At 40.7% G+C, this 27,773-nt stretch overlaps 1 protein-coding gene across 5 annotated transcripts in view; it reads left to right on the top strand.

The window, feature by feature from the left end:
* The window catches only part of FNBP1L (formin binding protein 1 like), a 118,668-nt gene that overhangs the window by 54,152 nt on the left and 36,743 nt on the right, over window positions 1–27,773 (top strand). For 4 of the 5 annotated variants that reach the window (XM_059688864.1, XM_059688865.1, XM_059688861.1 and 1 more), the window contains exons 2-5: window positions 3,320–3,435; window positions 22,566–22,619; window positions 23,835–23,982; window positions 24,962–25,024. In XM_059688864.1, coding sequence (XP_059544847.1) covers window positions 3,320–3,435; window positions 22,566–22,619; window positions 23,835–23,982; window positions 24,962–25,024 — 381 coding nt within the window. The remainder of the gene's footprint in view (window positions 1–3,319; window positions 3,436–22,565; window positions 22,620–23,834; window positions 23,983–24,961; window positions 25,025–27,773) is intronic. The other variant, XM_059688866.1, reaches the window with a different exon arrangement.

The raw sequence follows: 27,773 nt of genomic DNA, 5'->3' as shown, positions 1-27,773 counted from the left end.
TAGAAACTAAATGTCACCGTTTAAAGCCAAGGCCTTTGGATTGCTTTCCTTTATGTATTAAACCAAGATTTTAGAAATAATGAGTCATAGTCAAGTCATTGCTCTCACTAAAATTGTTGTTAGTATTTTAAAAAGTCATGGCCGAGAGGCTTTTGTTTGTTAAATAAGTAAAAATAATGTTTAAAATAAAGTTTAAAAATAATGTTTACCTCATATTTTGTGGATTTCATAATTTAATAGTACAGTGTATATAAATTAGAAATCCTATATAATAAAACCCTAATATGCAAATTGACTGAACAGTGGAATGACTGGTTGCTATGACACACACTGACCATCGGGGCAGACACTCAATACAGGAGCTGCTCTGTGGTGGTCAGTCCCTCCCACAGGGGAGTGCTGCCCAGCCAAAAGCCAGGCTCATGGCTGGCAAGTGTAGTGGTGGTGGCAGAAGCCTCTCCCGCCTCCATGGCAGCGCTAAGGACCCCTTGGGGGATGTGCGCCTCTCCGGCATAACCTGGCAGGTGGATATCCCTCAAGGGTTCTGGACTGCGAGAGGGCGCCAGCCGGGCTGAGGCCCCTCCCTAACCCCCAGTGCATGAATGCTGTGCACCAGACCTCTAGTCCTATCTAATGAAACGGGACTATGCAAATTGACCGGCACGCCATCACAAAGATGGCAAGGCCTACAGTGGACGTGGGGTTTCCGTAACACAAGATGGCTGCACCCACAGTGGAGGCTGATTCCCGTAACAAGCTTTAATGAGCAATCAGCAGGAACCTGAGGCTGTGTGATGCTGGGCCAGGGCAGGGGACCTGAGGCTGCACCCCCTGCCTGGTGGGGCTTGACCGGGGACCTCAGGCTGCGCACCCCACCCCGGTGCCAGGCTGGCGGACCTGAGGGTGCACTGGGGGACCTGAAGCTGCGGCCCCTGCCCGGCGTGCACCAGGGGACCTGAGGCTGTGCCCTCCGTCTGTAGAGCTTGGCAGGGGACCTGAGGCTGCGCACCCCGCCCCCGGTGCCAGGCCGGCGGACCTGAGGGTGCACTGGGGGACCTGAAGCTGCGGCCCCTGCCCGGCGTGCACCAGGGGACCTGAGGCTGTGCCCTCCGTCTGTAGGGCTTGGCAGGGGACCTGAGGCTGCGCACCCTGCCCCGGTGCCAGGCCGGCGGACCTGAGGGTGCACTGGGGGACCTGAAGCTGCGGCCCCTGCCTGGCGTGCACCAGGGGACCTGAGGCTGTGCCCTTCGTCTGTAGGGCTTGGCAGGGGACCTGAGGCTGTGCCCCCGCACCCTGTGGGGCTTGACAGGGGCCCTGCGGCTGTGCCCCCTACCCTATGGGGCTTGACGGGAGTCCTGAGACTGCACCCCCTGCCTGGCGCCAGGTCAGGGGACCTGAGGCTGCGGTGCCCCCCCCCCCCGCCCCCCGCCCGGCGGGGCTTGACAAGGGTGGGGCCAGCCGGGTCTGGATCTTGCTCGATGGGGGTGGGGCCGGCTGGGTCTTTGGATCTTGCATGATTTTGAGGCGCTGTGGGTAGGCAGGGACTCGACTCTGGGTCCCGTGGTGTGCCCCAGACTCTGAGAGGAGGAAGCTTTTCATATACTTTTTACTAATTTTCTTTAATCTCTAACACTTCTATTATAGAGAAAGGGCAAATAGCAATTTTAAAATATTTTCTCTAATTAATCCCCTTTAAAGTGCATGAATTTCATGCACCGGGCTACTAATATACTTATAATAGAAGTATTTGTTCATATTTTTTACTGATTGGGGAGAGGGTTGTAATAAATTTGGAAATTTCAGAAGATAGAGAAGTATAATGTAAAATTTGCTGAGGAAGATATGGAAGTTCATAGGTAAATAACTGATATGATTAAACCATGGGTAATTTAGGAAAGAAACCTAGAATATAGAAAAAAATGGTATTTTAATTTGTTATCAGCATTGTAGACTTGAGCTATGGGTGAGGGAGACAGCACCAAGTTATTAATTTCGAGATTGTTATTAAGGGCTAGGAAATGATGGTTTCTTAGGCAACGGATAGCAAGAAACTGAACCTTTTTGGAAAAATGAAGGATGATTATTTCAACTTCAGACTGTTCTTTTTCTTGCACTGTTTTTTTTGTTGGGGGTTTTTAAATTTGAAAGACATTTCCAAATTAAGTTTACTGAGCAGTGCATCCTCTTGCTATTTTCAAGTCTACTTAGAAAGCCAAATGATACTGACAAAATTGTATGAGAGAATAGAATTAGAGTGGTAATACCAAACTATAATAGGCAGATAAATTGTATTGCTGCTGTTTAGAGAGTATTTACTTTTACCAGTGGAATTTTAAAATGATTTAAGGAAATAAGATAGGGAAAGAGATAAAAAGCAAAGACTTGGAAATTCATAGGTAAATAACAAATGTGATTAAACCATGGGTAATTTAGGAAAGAAACCTAGAATATAGGTAGAAATGATATTTTAATCTGTTATAAGCATTGTAGACTTGAGCTATTGGTGAGGGAGATAGCACCAAGTTATTAATTTGGAGATTATTATCAAGGGGTAGGAAATGATGGTTTCTTAGGCAATGGGTAGAAGGAAATATTTTTTGAGAATTGAACGAGCCTGGTAAGATTTATTCGTACAGTATTAGTATTGTGTGTATTGCCTTTCAGAACATTTAACGACATCGCTATAATCCTGTTGAGGTCGGTGATGGGGCTCCCATATTAAGATGGAAAGAGTTCAAACAGCCTTGGTAACTTGCTCAAGGTCAGACATCCGATAAGGGTAGAGCCCAGAATATGAACCCAGATAATATTTGATTCTGGTCGGCCAATTTTCATTGAGTGCCTGCTGTGATACCAGGCAAGCCATGGTGCTAATACTTGGTAACTCAGAGTTGAGTAATACATGGTTCTTGCCCTCAATATAGTATATCAAATGAAAAAGATAGGAATTTTTAGGGAGCCTTGGGACCCAGATAAAGGCCACGTATCCCAATCTGTGAGTTTAGGGCCATTTTCTGGAGGATAAAGTATCTGAACTGAATCTCAACGGAGGAATAAGTGCAAAAAGGTGACTAGGGGAGGGTGTTGCAGCTAGGGAGAACCACATGTGTAAAGGACTTTAGGCATAAAGTAGCATGATTCATGCTGAGGAACCTGTTTCTGGGTAGGACTTAAAGGATGTGGTGGGTGCGGACCCGCAGAAGAGCCTCGGTTTTTTTCCCCCTCTTTTACTTCATTGCTTCTCTGGATGAATATTAGAAGCTAGTTAAAGCATTTGTGGATAAAATTAGACTTTTTACTGTGCTTTTACCTTTTCTAGGATCAGTTCGACAGCTTAGACAAGCATACACAATGGGGAATTGACTTCTTGGAAAGATATGCCAAATTTGTTAAAGAGAGGATAGAAATTGAACAGAACTATGCGAAACAATTGAGGTAAGTTAAAATTTTTTTCAATTCTCAGAAGTGAAATTACATGTGAAAATAGTTGGGTGTGCCCTGGCCGATGTGGTTCAAGTGGTTAGAGTGTTGGCCCACTCACCGAAGTGTCACAGATTTGAATCCCGTTCAAGGACACGTCGCTGGGTTGTATGTTCGGTCCCAGTTAGGGCATGTTTTGGAGGCAACCAATTGATGTCTCTCTCATATTCATGTTTCTCTCTCTCTCTTCCACCCCCACTCCCTCCCTTACTTCCACTCTCTCTAAAAATCAATGGAAAAAATATCCTCAGGTGAGGATTAACAAAAAATAAATAAACAGAATAAAAATAGTTGGGTATTAGGTAAATGTGATATACTAGAAGTTAAATTCTGTTTTTCATTGAAGTAGATTGAATTAGGTAACTGGCTTGTTTTAATTACTGATTTAATTAAATCATAAGTAGCTTCATTCCGAAAGATACTTAAAATCCTAAAGTCAGGAAGCAAAATGCCAGTAAAAAGAAAAATTCCTGGTATAAATTCTGTACTTTACGGTTTTATTCCTTTGTAGTTTTTTGCTTTAGTAATCTTTCTAAAGCATTGAAGATTTCTTCGGTTTCTCATTTTTTTTTTAAGTTTTTATGACTTGGAAATTGAATGTGCTTAGCTGAGTTTCTTTCTGTCAAAAATCATATATATTACTGATTTTGGAATATGTGCCAGAAGATAAAAGTTTTAAAGGGAAAATTTTAGTCTTAAAACAAATGGAATTAATTTCAAGATTTTGTTGTAGCAGATCATTGTTGGACCACAATTTGACAAGTAGTTTTGCTGGAACTTTTAAGAGAAATGGTACTTGAAGTCTGAAGACTAGACACAAATCAGTACAAGGTTCTAGGGATGGGGTTAGGATTCTTTATATTTCAACTGACAGAAAATCCAACCTAAACAGGCACACGGACTAAAAATTCCAGGCATGTTTTATTCTGGGGTCAAATGTGTCCAGGTTCCAGTTTTGGATTCCACCTCCCCTTTGCTGCCTTTATCCTCAGGTTCCATTCAGTAGTACCATTCCTTTTGCCCTCTTAGCTCTAGATTTCATATCTTTATATCCTTACATCCTGGTGAGGAATAATTTTTTTTTTTCTCTATTGTGCATTTGGGGAAGGAGAGAGGATAGGGGAAGGGGGAAGGAAAAAAATGAAGGAAGGGAGAAGAGGGTGATAGAAGGAAAGCAGAGTGCGAGCTTGTATTAGTTTATTTTTTCCGGAAGCCCCAGCAAGGGTTTCTCCTTTTGTCATGCTAACCCTGTGTAGGTTACATGCTTATCCTGAACAATTCACAGGGGTGAGAATAATTAGAATGATTTGTAGCTAATGATGGGGGAGGGCTAGTTACTCAAGAGAAATTTAAGGTCGTGGATAGCAGAAGGAAGGGGTTGATAGTTGCATGAGAAACCACATGATAAACTACAATAGTAGTGGTTTATACAATCAACTGACTAGGTTTAGGGATGAAATTAGACATGCATGATGAATAGATTATTAATAACTAGTGACCTGGTGCATGGATTTGTGCATATTGAAAGGAAATTAATTAGAAGGTGGCCACGGGGGGCGGGACTGGGAGAGACTGGCCGGACATGCCCCGGAGCCAGCTGCACCTGGGGTAGTGCTGTGGCTCGAAGGGCGTCTGTGGGGTCCCTCTGGCAGGTGGGTCCCTCAGCCTGGCCTGTGGGGATTGGGCCGAAACCGGCTCTCCGACATCCCCTGAGGGGTTCTGGAGTGCGAGAGGGCACTCTGTAAAGTTGCTGTCATTCAGGGTGTGGAACGCAAACACAAATGTGCAGTAAACCAGATTTGAGGCCGACAGTCCCAGCAACAACATAACCCACAGCCGAAGGTGGAATTGTGCGACCCTGTGAGGAATTGGGCTCCCTCTTCCCTGGTTTCAGGGTGCGTACTCTAGGACTGGCGCTGCCAAGTCACTGCAGCTCGGCAGCTCCTGTGTTGAGCATCTTCCCCCTGGTGGTCACTGTGCGTCATAGAGACTGGTCAGATGGTAGGAGGGACACTTAGCATATTAGCCTTTTATATATGTAGATGTTTTTATAATGATGCACATACTGTTAGGACATTTACTGAAAGAGTGGCATCCTGTTAATTTCTTCATCCATTTGCTTCCTCTGTTTTTTTTTTAAAAGCAGGTATTTCCCATTTGAGAATATAAACAGAGAGCCTATTAGCATATTAATAGTAATAGTGATGATATTTCACCTGTCCAGAAGTTACACTCTTGGAACTTTACCCCTCAAGAATCTAGACGTATTAAGGACCTCTGAAAAGTTAAAATAGCAATCAATATTGTATTCACATGTGAACAAAAATTTTTCCTCATTTAATTTTAAATAGATCTCAATTCTAGCACAGTAAGTTCTTTGGATTCCAACTTTTCCAATAGAAGTGAAGAGAAGAAATACTTTAGGCAATACAGTGATGGCAGTGTGAAATGACGATAAAAAAGATTAAAATATTATTAAAACAGATTAAAAAGAGTTTCCAGTCTAAAGTACCTATCAGTAAGGGAATGATGAAAAATATTGTGGAATATGCAGTTTAACACTAGATTGCCCAAGGAAGTCATTTTGACTGCTTTTTAATTTCAATTAGAAAAACAATTATGTATATAAGGACACAATGTCTTAGAATTTTGTGACTTTTTTTACAACATATAAATGCGTTTATTAATAATTGTAGTTACCTCCCCCTCCTTCATTTCCGGTATATATATATATATATATATATATATATATATATATATATACACACACATATTATACCTATATTGCCCAAAAGCAGTCATTTTGACTGCTTGGGGAAATTATGACTCTTATTATTGAATTGAGTAAATTTCTTATATGACCAGTTCGGCTCTGTATTGAAATAACAGTTTTCATTTTTTTTCGATTACCGTCACATGATAACATACAAGTACATGATAAATTGTCAATACTTGATAAGTTGCAGTTGCTCAATAAGCTAAACTAGTACTTGTTATTTGAATCTTTATGCAGTGATACTTGTTCTAATAAGTTGTTTATTTTATTTCTTTTGTGCCCTAAATTCATGAAAGAAATGTCGAATAGAAGTGAGTTATTGGAAAAGCTAAGGAACATAAGTGAAGAGTGCTCCGATATTATTCTTTCACAATGCAGTCATTTTGACTGCTTTTGGGCAATATAGGTATATACTAAATTTCAGTCTTTCTAGTGTTAAATAAATCAGGTATACTAGTATATTTAAACTTAAAGGCTATTTACTAGTAATCTCTTAGTGTAAAAAGCAAGTTGTAAAACTGAATGTATAGCAAATCTGCTTGCTTATTCTAGTTTTTGAATACAAATTATGTGTAAAATTTGTATGTAGTCTCAAGAAGTACAGAAGGATACACCCAAGTTGTTTTATAGCAGTTACCCCCTGGGGAATTGGAGGGGGGATGGTAAGGGAAGGAACTTTTTTTATTTACACTTTTGAATTACTGAAGTTTTTAAAACAATTGTGTGTTACATTTTTGTAGTTTAAAACATTTGTTTTTAAGCAAAGAATGTGGTATACTTCAATAGAGAATCTTACAACAAATTATAAAATAAAAAATTGGTAATTTAGAAGGTAAAATTTCAGCAGTCTGGAATATTTAACTGTCCAGAATAACTCAGGCTTCAGGGTTTCAGGATGGCCAAGCTTTTACCAAAGTAACAGGACTCTAATCAAATGACAGACTTGTTTGCCTTTCTCTCGGTTTTGTGACTGATAACAATCATTATAATTTTCATTTACTTGCAAAAAAATATTTGAACACCACTTCACTGAAGCAAAGGTGGCTAGAATCTGCAATTATATTATATGAAAAATATAATTTTGCAGTGAGAAAGTAGAGTTTATTATGCACAGATGCTCTAGATCAGTGATTTGCACTTTTTTTTTTCTTTGTCCGAAGGGAAGAGGTTTGTCTTGTTTATTTCCTCTTCTTTAATGGAAAAAATTCTTTTGGTTAACTCCCTCCTGTTTATTATATGCAGAGGACAATTTCTTTCATAGTAGGCAGCTTTTTTTCCTCCTAAATAATAACTATATACAGAATGTTAAACATTTACATTTTAAACATACAAGGTGGGGCAAAAGGTTTACAATTGTGACTATGAGAAACTCAGAGTTTATTCTTTTTTTTTAAATTAAATCTTTATTGTTCAGATTATTACAGTTGTTCCTCTTTTTTCCCCCCATATCTCTCCTCCACCCAGTTCCCACCCACCCTCTGCCCTTACCCCCCCACTGTCCTCATCCATAGATGTACGATTTTTGTCCAGTGTCTTCCTGCACCCCCCACACCCTTTTCCCCCCAAGAATTGTCAGTCCACTCCCTTTTCATGCCCCTGGTTCTATTATATTCACCAGAGTATTCTGTTCATCAGATTTTTTATTCACTTGATTTTTAGATCACTTGTTGATAGATATGTATTTGCTGTTCATAATTTGTATCTTTACCTTTTTCTTCTTCCTCTTCTTAAAGAATACCTTTCAGCATTTCATATAATGCTGGTTTAGTGCTGATGAACTCCTTTAGCTTTTTCTTATCTGTGAAGCTCTTTATCTGACCTTCAATTCTGAATGATAGCTTTGCTGGATAAAGTAATCTTGGTTGTAGGTTCTTGGCATTCATCACTTTGAATATTTCTTGCCACTCTCTTCTGGCCTGCAAAGTTTCTGTTGATAAATCAGCTGACAGTCGTATGGGTACTCCCTTGTAGGTAACTGACTTTTTTTCTCTTGCTGCTTTTAAGATTCTCTCTTTGTCTTTTGCTCTTGGCATTTTAATTATGATGTGTCTTGGTGTGGTCCTCTTTGGATTCCTTTTGTTTGGGGTTCTCTGTGCTTCCTGGACTTGTAAGTCTATTTCTTTCACCAGGTAGGGGAAGTTTTCTGTCATTATTTCTTCAAATAGGTTTTCAATATCTTGCCCTCTCTCTTCTTCTGGCACCCCTATAATTCGGATGTTGGTATGCTTGAAGTTGTCCCAGAGGCTCCTTACACTATCTTCATATTTTTGGATTCTTTTTCCTTTTTTCATTTCCGGTTGGGTTTTTTTTTGTTTCTTCGTATTTCAAATCTTCGACTTGATTCTTGGGATCCTCTTGTCTGCTGTTGGATCTCTGTATATTATTCTTTATTTCAGTCAGTGTGTGCTTAATTTCTAGTTGGTATTTTTTCATATCCTCCAGGGTCTCACTAAATTTATCGGTGGTTTCCAGAAATTTCTTGAAAAACCTTATAACCGTGGTTTTGAACTCTATATCCAGTCGTTTGCTTTCCTCCATTTCTGTCATTTGTGACCTGTTTCTTTGTCTCCGCATTTTTTATGCTTCCTTGTGTTGGTAGAGTGGCTTTGTGTGCTAGGTGTCCTATAGGGCCCAGTGGCTCAGCCTCCCCAATTACCTGAGGTGGACACTCTTGGTGCACCCCTTTGTGGGCTTTGTGCACAGTCTTTTTGTAGTCTTGTTGTGGTTAAGCCTTGATTGTAGTTGGTATCACTGGGAGGAATTGACCTCCAGGCCAATTGGCTGTGAGAATCAGCTGTGTCTGCAGTGGGAGAACTTCTGTGCTGAAGACACCCTTCTGGGGCAAGACTTGCTTCAGTGGGGCTTTGGTGCTCACTGAGTCTGCCCCCTGAGTGTGTCCCTTATGGATCTGAGGAGTTGTAATCTGGATGGTCCCACTCTGACCACTGGGTACAGTGGCTCTTGGATCTCTAAGGAGGTGCTAATTTAGCCTCTGCCTGAAGCTACCCAACAGGAGCTATAGAGAACTTTGCAGATTCCTCTTCTTTGTTTGGGGTTTGAAGGTGCCCAGATGAGGCCCAGCTGTGAAGCAATGCAAGCTGCTGTGGGGCCTTGGACCTTCTCTTGGAAGTTCTGGGTCTGTCTGGCCCAGAACAGATTGCAATTTTCAGATTGCAAAGGGCCAGGGCATTCATATGCAAAAGCCTCTGCTGCAGCCTGGGTGGGGTGGGGTCTCAGGGAATCTACAGGGAGGAGCAAACAGCTATGGCTGATCCTCAGCCCTGCCCTAAGGGGCCCCACGTCTCAGTGTCCCGGTTATTGCTGCAAGCACCTCTGAGGGAAAGCCACCCTCAAGTTCCGAGTTCTGCCTGCTGCCAGACAGTCCAGTTTCTCCCCGTATGAGTCCTGGGTCCCCAGAGACTTCCCGGGACTGGAGTTCAGAGCAGTCGGGAGCTTGTGACTCCCTCCCGATTCAAAAAGATAGCTGCGATTCAAAAAGACAGCTGCGTCCTCAGGTGCCAGCCCCTTTCCTCGCTCGCTCGAGCCTCTGTACCTCTGCACTTTACTTCCACACCTCCTCTGAGTCTCAGTGTGCTTTTCTCTTTCCTTCTAGTTGTAGAATTTCCACTCAGCCAGCCTTCCTGTGGTTCTGGATGATGTCTTTTTTGTCTTTTCGTTGTATTTTTGAAGTTGTTGTGGGAGGCAGCAATTTCCGGTGTTTACCTATGCCACCATCTTGTTTTCTCCTTTCAGAGTTTATTCTTGTATTATTATTTATTATTGTATTATTTTCCACACAAACAATTGTACACCTACTTTTGCCCCACCCTGTATTACAAGATATTAAAATTTTTCGGCCTTTGGTATTTCCAGTTTATTTTCTTCTCATCTATTTGTCTGTTTTGATGGCTTTGGTTTAATTTTATCTTGATTTTTGGTAGTGGTTTGAGGATGGTAATAAATAGAAAACAAAGCATCTAATTATGTTTAAAGACATAGCTATACACAATTGAGTCATGTCCATTTTGATTGATGATAAACTGATTTAAGATAACTTAGTAGAGTGTTTTATGTTTGCAGATATAAAAAACTGAACTCAATCATTCCTTTAATAAATTTATTGTATTTGTATGGCAGAGATTAAAATTTCTAAGTTAAAAAAAAGTTCTATATACATAGGCCTCATTTTATTTTATTTTTTAGAAAAAATAATTATGGTATTAAGTGCTATCATAAAGATTGTTATGTTAAATTATATTACCCTACTGCCACCCCAGATCATGTCTTTCTGGTTTAAGTGTGTGGCAGTGTGGTATACTAGAAGAGAAATAGATTGGACGATAGAAACCTTAAAAGCTACTCTTATCTTAACAAGAGCAGAAATCTCTCCAAATACCTTTATTTTTTAGTTTTTTTCTCTTTTTTAAAATCATCTTTGCTCAATCCATCCACCCCCTCACTCTCCCACGTGTGATAGCTGTCAGCCTGCTCTCTATGAGTCTGCCGCTATTTTGCTTGATGATAATTCATTTTGTTCATTAGATTCCACATTATGAGTGAAATCATATGGTACTTGTCTTTCTCTGACTGGCTTATTTCACTTAGCATAATGCTCTCCAGGTTCATCCATGCTGTCTCAAAGGGTAAGATTTCCTTCTTTTTTATGGCCAAGTGGTATTCCATTATGTAAATGTACCATAGCTGTTTTATCCACTCATCTACTGATGGGATACTTTCAAGATTTGGGCTACTTTCAAATCTTGTCTGTTGTAAATAACACTGCAGTGAACATAGGGGTGCATATATTCTTTGAAATTAGTGTTTCAGGTTTCTTTGGATAAATTCCCAGAAGTGGAAGTGCTGGGTTATATGGTAGTTCTATTTTTAAATTTTTTGAGGCATCTTCATGCTACTTCCCACAGTGGCTGTACCAATCTACATTTCCAACAACAGTGCACTGAGTTTCCCTTTTCTCCACATCCTTGCCAACACTTGTTTGCTGATTTATTGATGATAGCCATTTTGACAGGTGTGAGGTGATATCTCATTGTGTTTTCAATTTGCATTTCTCTAATGATTAGTGACATGGAGCATTTTTTCATATGTCTATTGGGCATCTGAATGTTCTGTTTGGAAAAGTGTCTATTCAGGTCCTTTGTCTATTTTTAAATTGCATTGTTTGGTTTTTGGTATTGAGTTTTATAAGTTCTTAGTCCCTTATCAGATGTATCATTGGCAACTATGTTCTCCCATTCAGTAAGATGTCTTTTCACTTATTGGTGGTTTCCTTTGCTGTGTAAAAACTCTTTAGTTTGATGTAGTCCCATTTGTTTATTTTTCCTTTTGTTTCACTTGCCTAAGGAGATATATTACAAAAAATATTGCTACAAGAAATGTCCGAAATTTTACTGCCTATGTTTTCTTCTAGGATTTTTATGGTTTTTGAGTCTCACATTTAAGTATTTAATCCATTTTGAGTTTATTCTTGTGTATGGTATAAAAGGGTGGTCTAGTTTCTTTTCTCTTTTTTTGCATGTATCTGTCCAATATTCCCAGCACCTTTTATTGAATAGACTATTTACCCCATTGTATGTTTTTGCCTCTTCTGTCAAGTATTAATTGACTATCAGGCGTGGGTTTATTTCTGGGCTCTCTATTCCATTGATCTATATGTCTGTTTTTATGCCAGTACCATATGGTTTTGATTACTGGGGCCTTATAAAGTTTGATATCAGGTATCATTATTCCTTCAAATTTCTGGAGATTTCTCCTGTTCTTTCATTTGGGGCCTGTTTCTTTGTCTCCCAATTTCTGCTGCCTCTTTGTGTTTGTTTCTATGTACCAGGTATTAGATAGATCTGCTCTGACTCCCAGTCTTGGTGGAGTGGCCTTATGTAATAGGTGTCCTGTAGGGTCCAGTGGTGCAGTCTCCATGATCACCTGAGCTGGATGCTCCAGGAATGTCCCATGTGGTGGGTTATGTGGGCCCTCCATTGTAATTGAGTCATTATTGCCATTGGCCCATTCCTGCGTGGAATTGACCCTCAGGTTGGCTGACTGTGAGGTTCAACCCTGACCATGGTGCGTGAGCTATTGTGCAGGTGCTGACCACAGGAATCAGAGTTCACCTCAGCAGGGTTTGGTGCCTGCTGAGATCTCTCTTTGGATATGCTACTTGTGAAACTTAGTGGATCTTGCTCTGATGGTCTCCAAAGCTAGTCATTGGGTGTGTTGGTTCTTAACCTCTTGGGGAGGACTGTGGTGTAGGCCAATGTAAGACTTGGCCTGTTATTGGCCCTTGGCTACCTGTTTGGAGTTACCTGCGATCCACAGTTTATGCCTGCCTCTACTGTGCACCAAGGCTGGCTTTTAGCAGCACTTGACCTGAGGGCAGGTCAGCAAAAGTCCTAAGGCACCCTGATGAGATCTGGCTCTATCTGCCTCTGCCTCTGCCTGCTGCCTGCCTGTCAGGTTCAGTCACTGAAAGAGCCTCTGGCTGTATTCCTCAGAGCTTACACTTCACAGTTTAGGGTTATTACCCCCCCCCCACCCCCCCCTCCCCCCCCCACCCCCACCGCCCAATGCCACCTGGAGGAGAGTGCTCCACCCAAGAGAGATGGCGTCTGTGGTTTGGGAGAATGAGTCAGCACAGGGATTCTGGTGGCTCTCCCTTCAGGCCGCCCCCCACCCCCCAGAGACACAAACTTCAGATTGTCCTCAAGCAACTCTAGTCCGCTCTGCCCTCCCTCCCCAGGAGCCCAGGGTGAGTGGCTACACATGAGATATTTTGCAGTGGCCCTTTAAGAGGGTGCCTTTGTCTCCAGTGAATCCTGCCTCTTCCTTGCAGAAAGAAATCCCTTTGCTTTTCACAGCCAGATATTATGTGAGCACCTCCTCCCAGCTCTGGTGTTCTGGGTTGGGGAGCTGAGCTTGGGGTTTAGACCTCACGGTTCTCAGGGTTCTCAGGAGGATCCCCCTGCAGCTGAGGTATCCCTTAGGAACTTCAGCAGCTACTTCAGGAGCAGGGCCAGCCCTTTTCGTGTCTCCACCCTTCCTACCGGTCTGGATGTGGTTTCTTCTGTAAATCCTTGGTTATTAGACTTCTCTCTTCAGGTGGTTATTCAGGATGATTGTTCTATAATTTAGTGTAATTCCAGGTTAGTTCTGGGAGGAGGTGAGTATAGCATCCACTTTCCCAGCCACCCTCTTGAATCCCCCTTTCCAAGTAGCTTTTGATGTTTTGTTCAATTCTGTACCTGGCAACATCAATGGTATCTCTAGAGCTGAGTGAATATAAATTGAATGAGTAAATAATTGAGTTATCTGTAAATCTAGTACTTGGTTTAGTTTAGAAATTAGGATTTTTGCCCATATTCTGTACCTTTGACCAAGTACTGCTTTCTGTCTGTACTAGTATTTGTGACATACACAGTTGACCATTTATTGTGCCAGTTTACTTATATGAAGATTTTTTCAGTGGACCCTTACAGCTCAAACTTCCATTGTTCAAGGGTCAATGATACATCATTGTTATGAGGTTGTTGTTCTACTAAAAGCTTTCCCTATATCTAGGGGTAGGCTTAGATATAGAATAATCCAAATAATACCAGTCTCTATTTTCTATTTAACCCTTACTTTCTCAGGCCTCTTTATCAGAATTTTCTGTTTCTGTGTCACTCTCTTTAATCTCAGAAGATCCCAGGGCATTTGTCTGAGATTTTGCTGCCTGTGGATTCCTCTAGTATTTTTTTTATGGGTTCCTGTCTTATGTTTAAGTCCTTTACCCATTTTGAGTTTATTTTTGTGTATGGTGTAAGTTGGGGGGTCTAGTTTCATTTTTTTTTTGCATGTATCTGTCCAATTTTCCCAACACCATTTATTGAAGAGGCTGTCTTGACTGCATTGTATGTTCATACCTTCTTTGTTGACTATTAATTGAGCGTAGTGGTTTGGGTCGATTTCTGGGTTCTCTGTTCTATTCCATTGATCTATATGTCTGTTCTTGTGCCAGTACCAGGCAGTTTTTAAAACAGTGGCTTTGTTATATAGCTTGATATCTGGTATTGAGATTCCTCCTACTTTGTTCTTCTTTCTTAGGATTGCTTCAGCTATTCGGGGTCTTTTTTCATTCTAGATGAATTTTTGGAGAGTTTGTTCTAGGTCTGTGAAATATGCCATTGGTATTTTAATGGGGAGTGCATTGAATCTATGGATTGCTTTGGGTAATATGGATATTTTAATGATGTTGATTCTACCTAGGGCAATGGAAACTAAAGAGAAAATAAACAAATGGGACTACATCAAAATAAAAAGCTTCTGTACAGCAAAAGAAACCATCAACAAAACAACAAGAAAGCCCACTGCATGGGAGAACATATTTGCCAATGTTACCACCCATAAGGGTTTAATCTCCAACATTTACAGGGAATTCATACAACTTAACAAAAGAAAGATAAACGACCCAATAAAAAAATGGGCAACAGACTTAGATACTTTTCGAAAGAGGACAATCCTAGTAGCACAATTTACAATAGCTAAGATTTGGAAACAGCCTAAGTGCCCATCAGCAGATGAGTGGATTAAAAAACTGTGGTTACATCTACACAATGGAATATTACGCTGTGGTAAAAAAAAAAAAAAAAAAAAGGAATTCTTACCATTTGCAACAGCATGGGTGGAACTGGAGAGCATTATGCTAAGCAAAATAAGCCAGTCAGAGAAAGATAAGTATCACATGATCTCACTCATTTGTGGGATATAATGAACAACATAAACTGATGAACAAAAATAGATCCAGAGACAGAGAAGCATCGATCAGACTGTCCAACGTTAGAGGGAAGGTAGGAGAGAGTGGGTTTAAGGGGGAGAGATCAACCAAAGGACTTGTATGCCTGCACACAGACGGTGACCAGTGGTGGCAGCAGGGATTGGGGCCGCTGCCTGGTTCCCAGGTGCTGAGGGAGCAGTGGGGGGGAGGGGAGGCTGACCCCAATCAATTGTCCCGCAGATGGCAGCTGGCAGGCCCTGATGTCCCGATCCTGGCTGGGCCCCAGGCTGGGATGGGGTACTGGAGATGGGTGGCAGCGACCAACCTCCCGTGGTGCCTGGGTGGGAGGCTGCAACCTCTCGCTGGATACCTGGGGGCAGGGGGATGGAGGTCACACTGTGCCCCAGCCCATGGTGTCTGGCTGTGCTTACCACATCTCCGCATGAGGACTTGGGCACCGTGATTCAGGTGGAGGGGGGCGTGTGGTGGCCTAGGGGCTCAGGTGCTGCCTAGGGTCCGGAGGTCAGCTGGGAACTGCCCTTCCACGCCAGACACTCGCACTGCGATTGCCAGCCAGGCCTAGGGACCGTACCAGATCATGAATTTTGTGCACTGGGCCTCTAGTTGTGGATAATGATGCTGTGAACATGAGTGTACAAATGTGTATGTTTGAGTCTCTGCTTTCAACTCTTTTGTGTATATACCCGGAAGAGGAGTTGTTGGATCATAATTCTGTGTTTAATTTTTTGGCGAACTATATACTGTTTTCTGCTTGCACCCACCTTGACCTGGCTGAACTAATTTGCATTCCTACCAGTAATGAACAAGACTTTCAATTTGTCCACATCCCAGGCAACACTTGTTATTTTCTTTTATTTTTCTTTATAGTAGCCATCTTAATGGGTGTAGGAGATCTCATTGTGGTTCTAATTTGCATTTATCTCTGGTCATTAGTGACATTGATAATTTTTCATGATTGTTAGCATTTGTATATCTTTGGAGAAATTATATTTAAGTTCATTGCCCATTTTTAAATCAGATTATTAGTTGTTATTGAGTTTTAGGTGTTCTATATATATTTTGGATTTCAACCCCTTATCAGTTATGTAATTTGTAAATCTTTTCTCCAATTTGATAGGTTGTCTTGCTTTGTGGACGTTGATGTGCAGAAGTTTTAAATTTTGATGTCCAATATACCAGTATTTATTTATTTCTTTTGTTGCCCGTGCTTTTGGTTTCGTTTTAAGAAATCATTGACAAATCCTGTCATGAAGCTTTCCCCCTGTGTCTTCTTTTAAGAGTTTTCTAGCATTAGTTCTTAGGTTTTGAGTTAATCTCTATATGTGGTGTGAGGTAAGGAGAAGGGTTCACCTTCATTCTTTCGTATGTGGATAGCTTATGTGTGTGTGTGTGTTTAGAAAATGATAATGTTTTATTACTAGCCACAGAAGGGGCCTGCATGGGGTGGTGGGTGCACTGGGCTCAGAGTATGTGTGGTCTGAGGAGATGATGATCTGGAGACTGGAAGGAAATGGGGGTGGGTCACAGACTAGCTCCAAGGTCTCCTTAGATATACTGCTGGGAATGGGTAAGAGTCATGGCAGGTTCCACAAGGCCGCTAATAAGATAAGAAATTCTTGGAAATCTAGCTGCCGTCACAGTTGAGGCCCAATTTCTTCATCATGACATCAAAGTCACAGGTCCATCTGGTTCTTTGTGAAGGGAGCCAGTTCTATCTTCATGAAGGTTAGGAACTCAGTCTTGGAGAGTGTGTAGCTGTTAACCACCCTTTTCAGCATGAATCTGGAAAACAGCAGTCAAAGACTCCATGTACCACTTGGTCTCTCTAGGGCTGGACATGTTGGAGCAGAGCGAGGCACAGAGGCTGTGAGGAGTGGTGCCTATGTGTGGATATCTTTTACATTTAATTTTCCACTATGTGAGAGAAGATATGTGGCTGTAAGTGATGGAAAACCCAGTATGAGCTAGTATAAACATAATGGGAAATTTATTAATAGGAAAAATTTATTTGATTTTTTTTAATGGATTTGATTTTTTAATTGAGTTTAAGAAGTTAAATAGTCAAGTTGCTGGAAGGCCTGGTGCAGCTGGGTCACAGAGAAAAAAGCCAGTGTCTGAAACACAGCCAGAGCCCTTTGCTGTTGTTGTCTACTTCTTTCTTCTTTTGGTGGGTTGGCTTTATTCTTTCAGTAGAGGCTGGCTTTCTTCATTTGGCAGAAAATGTAGTCACCAACAGTGCCAGATCTGTGTCTCAGATTCAGCTCTCTTACTGGCCTCAAAGCTGAATTGAGTCCAAAGACTTAAAAACTCCAGGAAGAGAACTCTTGGCCCGGCTAGATTCAGTTTTCTATCTCTGGATCACTTAACTGAGGCCCACAAATAGGGCCTGGCAATTCCTAAGCCTGATAACTGTTAGATATAGGGAGAGCTTTAGAAAAGAGGTAATAGCTCGTCTCATGTATCTAATATTACCCTTCTGCTAGAAGATACAGATAGTATGACTTGTATCCCGTTTTACAAATAAATATGATATTGATCACCTCTTAAATAGTAATTAGAACTCAGAGTGCCTCAACTGTTGATAGGTGAAACTCTATAGAGATGATTTTCAGCCTTTAAATTTTTTTTGAGATATCCTATACTGGTGTATATATAAATAACACTGTAATCTTTGGAGAAGCTCATTACATTTAGGAACCTTCTCAGACCACTGAAGAAACAATGTTAATTCTCTGTATCCAGAGTGCATGATCCTAAGGTACTTAGAAAACATGGATGAAATACATCAAAAGTACCAACATATCTATGACATCTATTATAATTTCTATAATATGTATTGTATGCATATAAAACTTTGTTTCAGTTAATTCCTGATTTATAACACCCTGTTAAAAAAGCATGCCTTATATATAAACTGCTATTATAATTGGTTACTTGGAGAATCTCTGGGCATAGAAGAGAGGAAAAGTTTCTGGGGGAAAAAAATAGCCTAGGGAAACTGCTACTATGGGACAGAGAGATGAATTGTCTAACATATTTTTATTTCAGGAGCAACCCAAATGCTTCACACTTGCATACAGGGTATGGGGCAAAAGTAGGTATACAATTGTGAGTACATGAAACACAGTTTATTCTGTGTTATTATTTATTAATTGTTGTATTATTTGCCATATGAACAACTGTAGACCTACTTTTGCCCCACCCTGTATTTAAGGCAAATCATCTGAGATTTATTTGACCTAATAAGCATATTATGTTAAAATTGCAAAGCAGGGATTTGTGGGTATTATTAACCATTCAAACCTTGATATGAATTTTTGATGACTTTAGACTTCTCTTAGAAGGCCCAACTGAGATCAGCTGCTTTGAGAGATAAATTTTTTTTGTATAATTTTATAATTAAAAAAACATACTACACAAACAGTATGTGATCATTGTAACACATTTAATTTCAGGTCCCTTCCCAGATTCTCTCCCTAGAAATGAGTGCGAAATAATTTGTTATGTCTTCTTTCAGAACATGTTTTCCTAGGATATAAATTTTGACATGGGGGAATACAAGAGGAACATTTTGGAACATGCTGTTGTTTTCTGTTGGCAGGATTGGCTTGGATGGATTGGCTTGTGTATTGTTTTTGAAGGCTCTGGAGACTTAGGGTTTGGGGAGAGTTGCTAATAGATGGGTGACTTTTACATAAAGAAAGGCAAGAATAATTAAAAAAAAATTGTTGAGAACTAACTGTATGGTCAAAAGGTAAAGGTAAATTTACTTTCTTTTCCTTTCTCTCCCTCCTGTGATTCTTGTGTTCTTCCTCCCAGAAGCTAGAGTTCATATTAGTGTTGTTTATGCTGTAGTTAAGATATGTTAAGACTTTCGGTTAACCTATGACTATGGTAGTCATGATTTTTTCCAGTGTCATAATCTCAGCTCAGATTGGTTTAAGCAGAGAAAGAAATTCATTGGCTTGTGTGACTATAAAGTTCAGGTACCTGGGTTTTCAGAAAGTGTTAATTTTTCTCCTTTTGTTTTTGCTTTCCTCTCTGTTGATTAAATTTCCAAGTACGCTTTTCCCACATGGTGACTCTAGGATTATACTTACCATTTTAACTTCAGCAGAAAGAGAACATGTCCACCCTAGAATTACAACACAAATTTTGGGATTGACTTCTATAGTCCTGGTCCCTGGTCCCTGATTGGTTTGTTATCATGCAAATGAGGACTCCAAATCCTCACATTTTGGTCCAGAAAGCACTATTCTGATTGGCCTGTGAAGACGTACAGCTCTGATTGGATGGGGAAAATCTCAGTCTTATTGGTTGAAATATGATTCTAGGAACTCCTTTATAATAAGGGTTGGTTCAGCTAGCAAGAACTCGGGGCAGGATTTTCCCAGAAACACAGCTTGTATGAGAGGCCTCTGTTTAGAAATGGCTGCTAGGATCCATTTTTAAATTTGAGTTCAAAAAGTCCTTCTTAACAGGTATATTCATTCTCAGGGTCAACAGTAGCTTTTTTAAAAAAAATATTTGTATTGATTTCAGAGAGGAAGGGAGAGGGAGAGAGAGATAGAAACATCAGTGATGAGAGAGAGTCATTGATTGGCTGCCTCCTGCATGACCTCCTACTGGTGATCAAGCCTGAAACCTGGAATTGAACCTGACCTCCTGGTTCTTAGGTCGATATTCAACCACTTAGCCATGCCAGCTGGGCTTTTAAAATTTTTTATTTTTATTTTTTATTGTCCTCACACATGCTGACTCACATTTGTATCTTGATCCAAGAAGTTTCTTTTAGAGTTCCAGTTTTTGCTACATTTTTTAATTGTATGTTTTTACTTAGCTTTTCTATAGGAGCGTTCAGCTTCAAATAAGAATCACACAAAAAGAAGTTTGGAAATGGGATTCTAAAGCTTAGTGATTATCAGGGCATTCTTGTGAATTTCTTGGTCTTCCCACTCATGATTGAAAGATGTTGCATTAGCTTCAGTCATCCTGTCCTCACACATCTGTATCCAATGCATTAAAAAAGTGTGAAGAAGCCCTGGCTGGTTTGGCTCAGTGGATAGCGCATCGGCCTGTGGACTGAAGGGTCCCAGGTTCAATTCTGGTCAAGGGCACATTCCTGGGTTGCAGGCTTGATCCCCAGTAGGAGGCATGCAGGAGGCAGCCAATCAATGATTCTCTCATCATTGATGTTTCTCTCTCTCCCTCCCTCTCTCCCTTTTTCTCTAAAATCAATAAAAATATGTTTTAAAAAATAGTGTGAAGAAGAGGCTCCTTCTTGTGTAATATATTCCCCCTTTCATTATAAAAATTATCACAAAAAGTTAAGTAAAAGTCAGTAAATAGAATCTATAGGACTTAAACACCTTACAGTGGGAGAAACTTGATAAAATGTAGGATGATTGCCAAATTTTGTGAATGTGCCAAATTATATTCACTTGAATATGCTGTATATGTACAGTTCTGGAAAACTATGTTAGGAAGGCAGGAACAATTTTTTTCCCTTTCTTTCTTTTTTGCCCATTTTCTCCCCCTTCTGCTTGCAGTGCAAGTGTATTTCTCTCCTAAGGAGGTGGGGGAGTACTTCTTTTTTATTTCTTTTATTTAAAAAAATATTTTTGTTGATTTTTTTTTTTTTTAAGAGAGAGGAAGGGAGAGGGAAAGAGAGAGACATCCGTCAGCCACCTCCTGCATGCTCCCTATCTGGGATTGAGCCTGCAACTCAAGCATGTGCCTTGACTAGGAATCAAACTGATAGTCTTTCAGTCCCAGGGAGGATGCTAACCAACTGAACCACCCTGGCCTGGGCTCTTTTTTTATTTGATGGCATAATCACCCAACTTGTTAAAATTATCCTATCTAATAAAAGAGAAACATGGTAATTAGCCATACCTCCGCTACCCTTCCCATTGGCTAATTAGGGCGATATGCAAATTAACTGCCAGCCAAGATGCTTGCTCCAGTGACGGAGGACTCCAACGTTCCCCGCCTGCCGCTGCCGGCCTCTGAGCTTGCAGTTTGAAACATTGTTACAAATATAGAAGCTAAACAAAACCCCAGAAACCTGCTTTCAGCCAGCCGGGATCTCAGAACTGGAGTTGAAACAGTGTTTCGATTATAGAACCTAAACAAACCAGATACCTGCTTTCAGCAGCCGAGCCTCAGAGCTAAAGCTGGCCCAGAATAAAAAAGAAAAAAAAAGAAAAAAGGAGCGGTTGGGAGCTTCAGTCACCCACTAGCCTGAAAACAGCCCTCAGCCCCTCACCCAGACTGGCCAGGCACCCCAGTGGGGACCCCCACCCTGAAGGGGGTGTGACCAGCTGCAAACAGCCATCAGCCCCTCACCCAGGCTGGCCAGGCACCCAAGCGGGACCCCCACCCTGATCCAGGACACCCTTCAGGGCAAACCAGCCGGCCCCCACCCGTGCACCAGGCCTCTATCCTATATAGTAAAAGGGTAATATGCCTCCCAGCACCAGGATCAGCGGAGCTGCGAGGCCTTCCGGCACCGGGATCAGCATGACAGGGGGCAGTGCCCAAACCCCCTGATCACCCTGTGGCTCTGTGTGTGACAGGGTACAGCGCCCCAACCCCCCCCCCCCCCATGGGACCTGCTCTGTGTGTGACGGGGTAGAGCCATAACCTCCCCATCGGCCCTGCCCTGAATGTGACAGTGGCGGCGCCCCAACCCCTGATCGGCCCTGCTCTGTGGGTGATAGAGGGCGGTGCTCCAAACGCCCCCCACGGGCCCTGCTCTGTGTGTGATGGGGTAGAGCCATAACCTCCCCATCGGCCCTGCCTTGAGTGTGACGGTGCGGCGCCCCAACCCCATGATCCGCCCTGCTCTGTGTGTGACAGGGGGCGGTGCCCCAACTCCCCTATGGGCCCTACTCTGTGAGTGACAGGGGGGAGCTCCTCAACCCCCTGATTGGCCCTGCTCTGTGCGTGACGGGGGGAGCTCCCCAATCCCCTGATTGACCCTGCTCTGTGGGTGACAGGGTACGGAGCCCCAACCCCCTGATGGGCCCTGCTCTGTGTGTGACAGGGGGTGGCACCGCAACCTCCCCATCAACCCTGCTTTGAGTGTGACAGGGGGCGGTGCCCCAACCCCCCAATCGGCCCTACCCTGAGCCCGACCAGGGGCTGCACCTAGGGATTGGGCCTGACCTCTGCCACCCGGGAGCAGGGCTAAGCCAGTAGGTCATTATCGCCCGAGGGGTCCTTGACTGCGAGAGGGCACAGGCCGGGCTGAGGGACCCCCCCTCCCCCCCCCCCCCCGAGTGCACAAATTTTTGTGCACCGGGCCTCTAGTACTTATATAAACAGAAATAACATTTCTTTCTACAGGTGTATTTTTTAAAAATATAAGCAATGATTATATGTTAATGATAGTAGATATCATGTTGCTCTTAATTGTTTTATATCATTAAATTATTTAATAAAATTGGAAACCTTTAGAATATTTCAATTTCAACAACAATATGTCTTATAAAGTTTTAAAAAATCTTTTTCCTATAGAAATTTGGTTAAGAAGTACTGTCCCAAACGTTCCTCCAAAGATGAAGAACCAAGGTAAATTATATACCTGTTTATTATTGCATATTAAAAATTTTAAAAACACTTTTTTTTGTAAAGTAAGCATGCTGTTAGCTTTTCATGAAGATTTTATAAAGTTTGTCTTAAAAAATCAATGTTTATGAAGGGGAACTACTGTTATTTCTACAAGAATGAATACTTTAATATTGAGACTTGATAATAGCTATCTAGAATAGTTGATGTGTGGGTTTCCAAGTAAGATGTAGACTAAGACCCCACTTGAGTAATTTAGTCTCTAGAAGAAAAGAGTATTTTTTCCATATTTATCTTGTAGTTGTCAGTTAGTTACTAGCTTCTTTTACTCTTACAAGTAATAAAACAATTTGGCTGGCTGGTTTAAAGGGATAATGAAAAGGACAGTAATTTTGGAACCTTGAATATGTAAAAGATTATGAATTGGCTGTGAGCTTTTGACAGTCTTAAACAGGAATATGTGGATGGCTGTAAAATGCAGAAACAAAAGAGACTAGACTTAAACAACTTTCTGTATAATTGTGAATTGTTAGGATTTTCAGGTATAATGTTAATGCAATCCTGTCTGAACATTCACCTTCAGCTGTGTGTTTAGGGTAGTATATTCAACGTAGGTCTATGTTTTAATACAGTGATTCTCTTTATTTTTCTCTGTCCCTTCACACTCATTCTCCCCCCCCCCCTTTTGTGGTCCCTTCTTACCTACCACCCCTCCTTTGATGCCAACATACGGTACTTCATGTCCATTTAGGATGTGGGCAGTTATACAGGCAGCTGTTGTCCAGAACTGATAGTAACGTTGTTTTGTGGATCAGCCCTTGAGATGCATTTAAGGTGTATGATTGGCAGATTCTGTCCTTGAGAGCAAGCCCATCATCTCTGCAACAGGTTTAGCTGCCAAGCCTAGGAATCTAACCAAGTTCATTTCCAAGCTCAGGCCAGTCAATTGGCAACTTAAGAGATTTCAGTATGCCAAAGAACCTGCAGGTAGTAGTCTTATATTTTTTTACCCCAAATATCCCTTTATTTATAAATTAAGACTACATGTACAGCTTGAACTTAATGCAGGATTATTTCCATACAAAGTTAATTTAGAGCTAGTAGCTAAGATTTAGGTAATTAAAATTTGTCAAGTGTCAGGCTCAATGCATTCCTCACAAAAATATTTGTAATGAAAATAAAAAGAAATTTCATCATTTTTAAATATGTTTTTGTCAGGTTTACTTCATGTGTAGCCTTTTTTAACATCCTTAACGAGTTAAACGACTATGCAGGACAGCGAGAAGTAGTAGCAGAAGAAATGGCACACAGAGTTTATGGTGAATTAATGAGATATGCTCATGATCTGAAAACTGAAAGAAAAATGGTAATTATTGTTTTTATCCAGCTATAATATATCTGAAATATTTTCACTCAAATAAAATAATAACTTTGTTCTTTAAAATAATATATATTCTGTATAAACTAGTTTTCTATTTCACTGTATAGCTTCTAGTTAAAATTATCTCACGATTATCTTGCTAATTAGTGATCCTTTTGGATTCAGGATGAAGGTTTGGTAAACTATGTAAGCTAAATCTAGTCTACTACCTGATTTTGTTCCTAGTTCTCATATGCTAAGACTGTTTTTTATATTTATATTTATTTTTAATATATTTTTATTGATTTCAGAGAGGAAGGGAGAGGGAGATAGAAAAATCAATGATGAGAGAGAATCATTGATTGGCTGCTTTCTGCAGGCCCCACATTGGTAACGAGCCCACAACCCAGGCATATTCCCTGACTGGGAATTGAACTGTGACCTCCTGGTTCATAGGTCGACCCTCAACTACTGAGTCATGCAGGCTGAGCAGATTTTTACATTTTTAGATAATTGAAAAGAAAATCAAAAGAATAATATTTTATGATGTGAAAATTACATGAAATTAAAATTTCAGTGCCTAATAGATAACGTTATTTTGGAACAGACTCACACTCATTTACTTATGTTTTGCCTTTGGCTGCTTTTGCATTACATTACAGAGTTGCAACAGAGACCACATGGCTTGCAAAGCCTAAAGTATTTATATGACTCTTTATAGAAAACATTTGTCAGCCCCCACTCAAGAATGTCATGTATTTTCTTAGAGATTATATGTGTCTTAAGTTATATTTAAAATATTCAAATATTTTTCTATAAAATGTATTTTAGAGAATTCTGCTTTACTAAAATTTCGTATTAAATTTTGATAAAGTTATATAATTAGAATCTTGCAAACATAAAGTGAAAAGCCTTTTTAAGACTTTAGACTTTACTTAAATGTAAGTTTTGTTTGTTTTGTGTTTTTGGTTGTTATGATCTTCAGCATCTCCAAGAGGGACGAAAAGCTCAACAGTATCTTGACATGTGCTGGAAACAGATGGATAATGTAAGTTATAGTGTTTCATGGTTAACATGAAATTTTGTAGAGTTGTTTAGTCCTAAATTTTCTTATTTCTTACATCTATTTAACTTTAATATTTCTCAATGTATTTTTCATAATTTGACATTGGTATAAATAGAGACTGTGAGATCATTGTTTTTTTCTGTATGAGTTTATACTTGTACCATACTATCTAATAAAGAGGGAATATGGTAATTGACCCTCACGCCATTGCAAAGATGGTGGTGCCCACAGCCAATAAGGAGGGAATATGCTAATTAACTGCCCCCGCTCTCAAAGATGGCAGTGCCCACAGCCAATAAGGAGGGAATATGCTAATTGACTGCCATGCCCTCAAAGATGGCAGCGCCCACAGCCACAAGGTTGCGGCGCCCAGTCCTCTCAGCCTTGCCTCCAGAGTCCCCCAGTCCCTTCAGCCCCCCAGCCACCCAGGGCTGGCCCAAGGCATAGGCAAGCCTCGGATGTTGGCCTCCCAAGGCTCAGGTAACCAGGGCCGGCCGAGGCTTGCGCTGCCAGCAGTGGCAGCAGCAGAGGTGTGATGGGGGCGTCGCCTTCCCCTGATGGCTGGGTCGCCTCCCGCCCCTGAGGGCTCCCGGACTGTGAGAGGGGGCAGGCTGGGCTGAGGGACCCCCCTCCCCTCCAGTGCATGAATTTTCACGCACCGGGCCTCTAGTCTCTATAATATTGAGATAATTGTAAATATTAAGGAAGATTCTTTTGGACTTTGCAGTAGTTGCTATAAAATATTGTTATAAGATAGAAGTAATAGGGAAACAGTGATGTATCTTAGGAGACCATTTGACTGAGTCTGAGAGGACTTAGATTCTAGTTCTGTCTCTTACTGAGCACCTGATTTTTGTTGACTTCATATTTAGCGTATGAAAAATGAAGAGCAGTCTTGCTTATATGAAACATTTCTTCCAATTCAGTGATTCTGTAATAATGTAACTGTTCCTAGTACTAGGCTGGCTGCTGTCATAGACCATCTCATTGTAGGAAATAAAGTACTCTGTAGGTAGGGCAAAATTGTAATATCATAGTAATAATTTTCTTAAAAACTTTCCAAGGGTACTTGCTAATGTGTTTTTTAAAAAAATGTAGTCACTTGAAAAATAAGATGTCTACATGGAACATTGTTGTCTCCTTTCTCCTTTACTTAAAATGCTCTACCAAAAGTTCTGTAGTATAAGATTAATATTCTTTTTGAGCCCTCAGATTAACAAACAGTTTGCTCTTTGCCTGCATATTTTTATGATGGACACTACGTATTCCTTGAAAATTATGCTTGAGAGTTTTTCATGTTAAATTAAGCAATTTAGTTTGTGGTTGTTGGAAAAAGGACTTTTAAGTTTGAGGTTAAAAATAACTCACGCATTTATGCACTATTTTTAGCCTTTTTCCTTTAAAAAAATTTTTGTCTTAAAATTTTTAAATTTCAAAAAATTTCTACTATGTAACTGTCATTGATGTAATCAGTGCTAATTGAGAATTCTTAGGTATATTAATAGTCTGTCTTTATTTTTGTTTGGATTTTCTCTTTAATTGGTCTCAGCAAGACTTTTAGGGAGTGTTTACGTTTATTAAATTTTAAATTGCCTTAACTAACATCTTTGGTATCTTCCACCCGATGAGTGTGAATGTTTGTGTTTTCATCTACACAAAAAATAGACTCCTACACTTATGAGTCATTGGTCCCCTTAAAAACTAGTGTTGGCTCAAATTATTCTTGTTAATATATACTGACTTGCCTTTAGAATAATTGGCAGTTATTAAGCAAAATTTACGGGGTAATAAGAAAGAAGCATCAAAAAATGTAGGATTTTTTTTTTTTAGGAGAGATTTTTTTAAGGCATTAACAATACTATGAAATAAAGGTGAGTTCAGCTCAATTCATGTTTATTGAAGGCATCCTTGACATGTATTGGGGGTACAAAAGTGAATATATGTGACATGGTTCTTGTTTTCGTGGAGCCTGCAGTCTAGTGAGGGAGGCAGACAACTATAATTTCTGTATATTACGTAGAAACATATGCAGGATCCCAATTCCTAGTTCCACGTCTTCTTGCTTGATCAAGAAAATGCAATTGTAAAATTCCTAACATATTTGAAATAATGGAAGAGATTTAAAGAACTGGGAGAGACAGATTGACTTAGCTACAGAGAATTGAAAATTGAACCCTCCCCCCCACAGCACTGGCATTTAAATTGGAGAGCATAAGAGCATGTGAAGATCTTCAAGGAATGATGAGGTTAAGATAGAAACATTGGAGATGCCATGTCTGTCAGCTTAGGCAGTTCCGAGTAACAGATTTTAGATGCTTGTAAGAAGAGGGCTCAAAAATGGAGCAGTTTCTGAGTTGTCAGTGACTCAGTGATGCCACAAAGTCTGTCCCTTCTTTCTTTCTGTTCACTTTGCCACCTTGACCATGTTGGCTTTTTTCCTGAGGCTTGTCCCTACTGTCAACAGTTGACTTAGGCAGCCAAGCTCCACATCTTTATTCACTGCGTGCAGACACATGAACAAGAGAGATCTTTTCCAACTGTCCCTTTTTATCAGGGAAGGAAGACTTTCCCAGAGAACCCTCAGCAGACTTCATTATGGGTTCCTTTGACAGGATTAGATTACTTGACCATACCCGCAGCTGTAGGGAAGCTGGTAAAGCAAGTATCAGCTATTTTTAGTTGATATATTGGGAGGTGGGCTCTTCTAACAGAGGATGGGGGAGGAAATGTG

The sequence above is a fragment of the Myotis daubentonii genome, chromosome 3, assembly GCF_963259705.1.
Source record: "Myotis daubentonii chromosome 3, mMyoDau2.1, whole genome shotgun sequence".
Classification (NCBI taxonomy): Eukaryota; Metazoa; Chordata; class Mammalia; order Chiroptera; family Vespertilionidae; genus Myotis; species Myotis daubentonii.
This window is presented reverse-complemented; position numbering and strand designations above follow the sequence as displayed.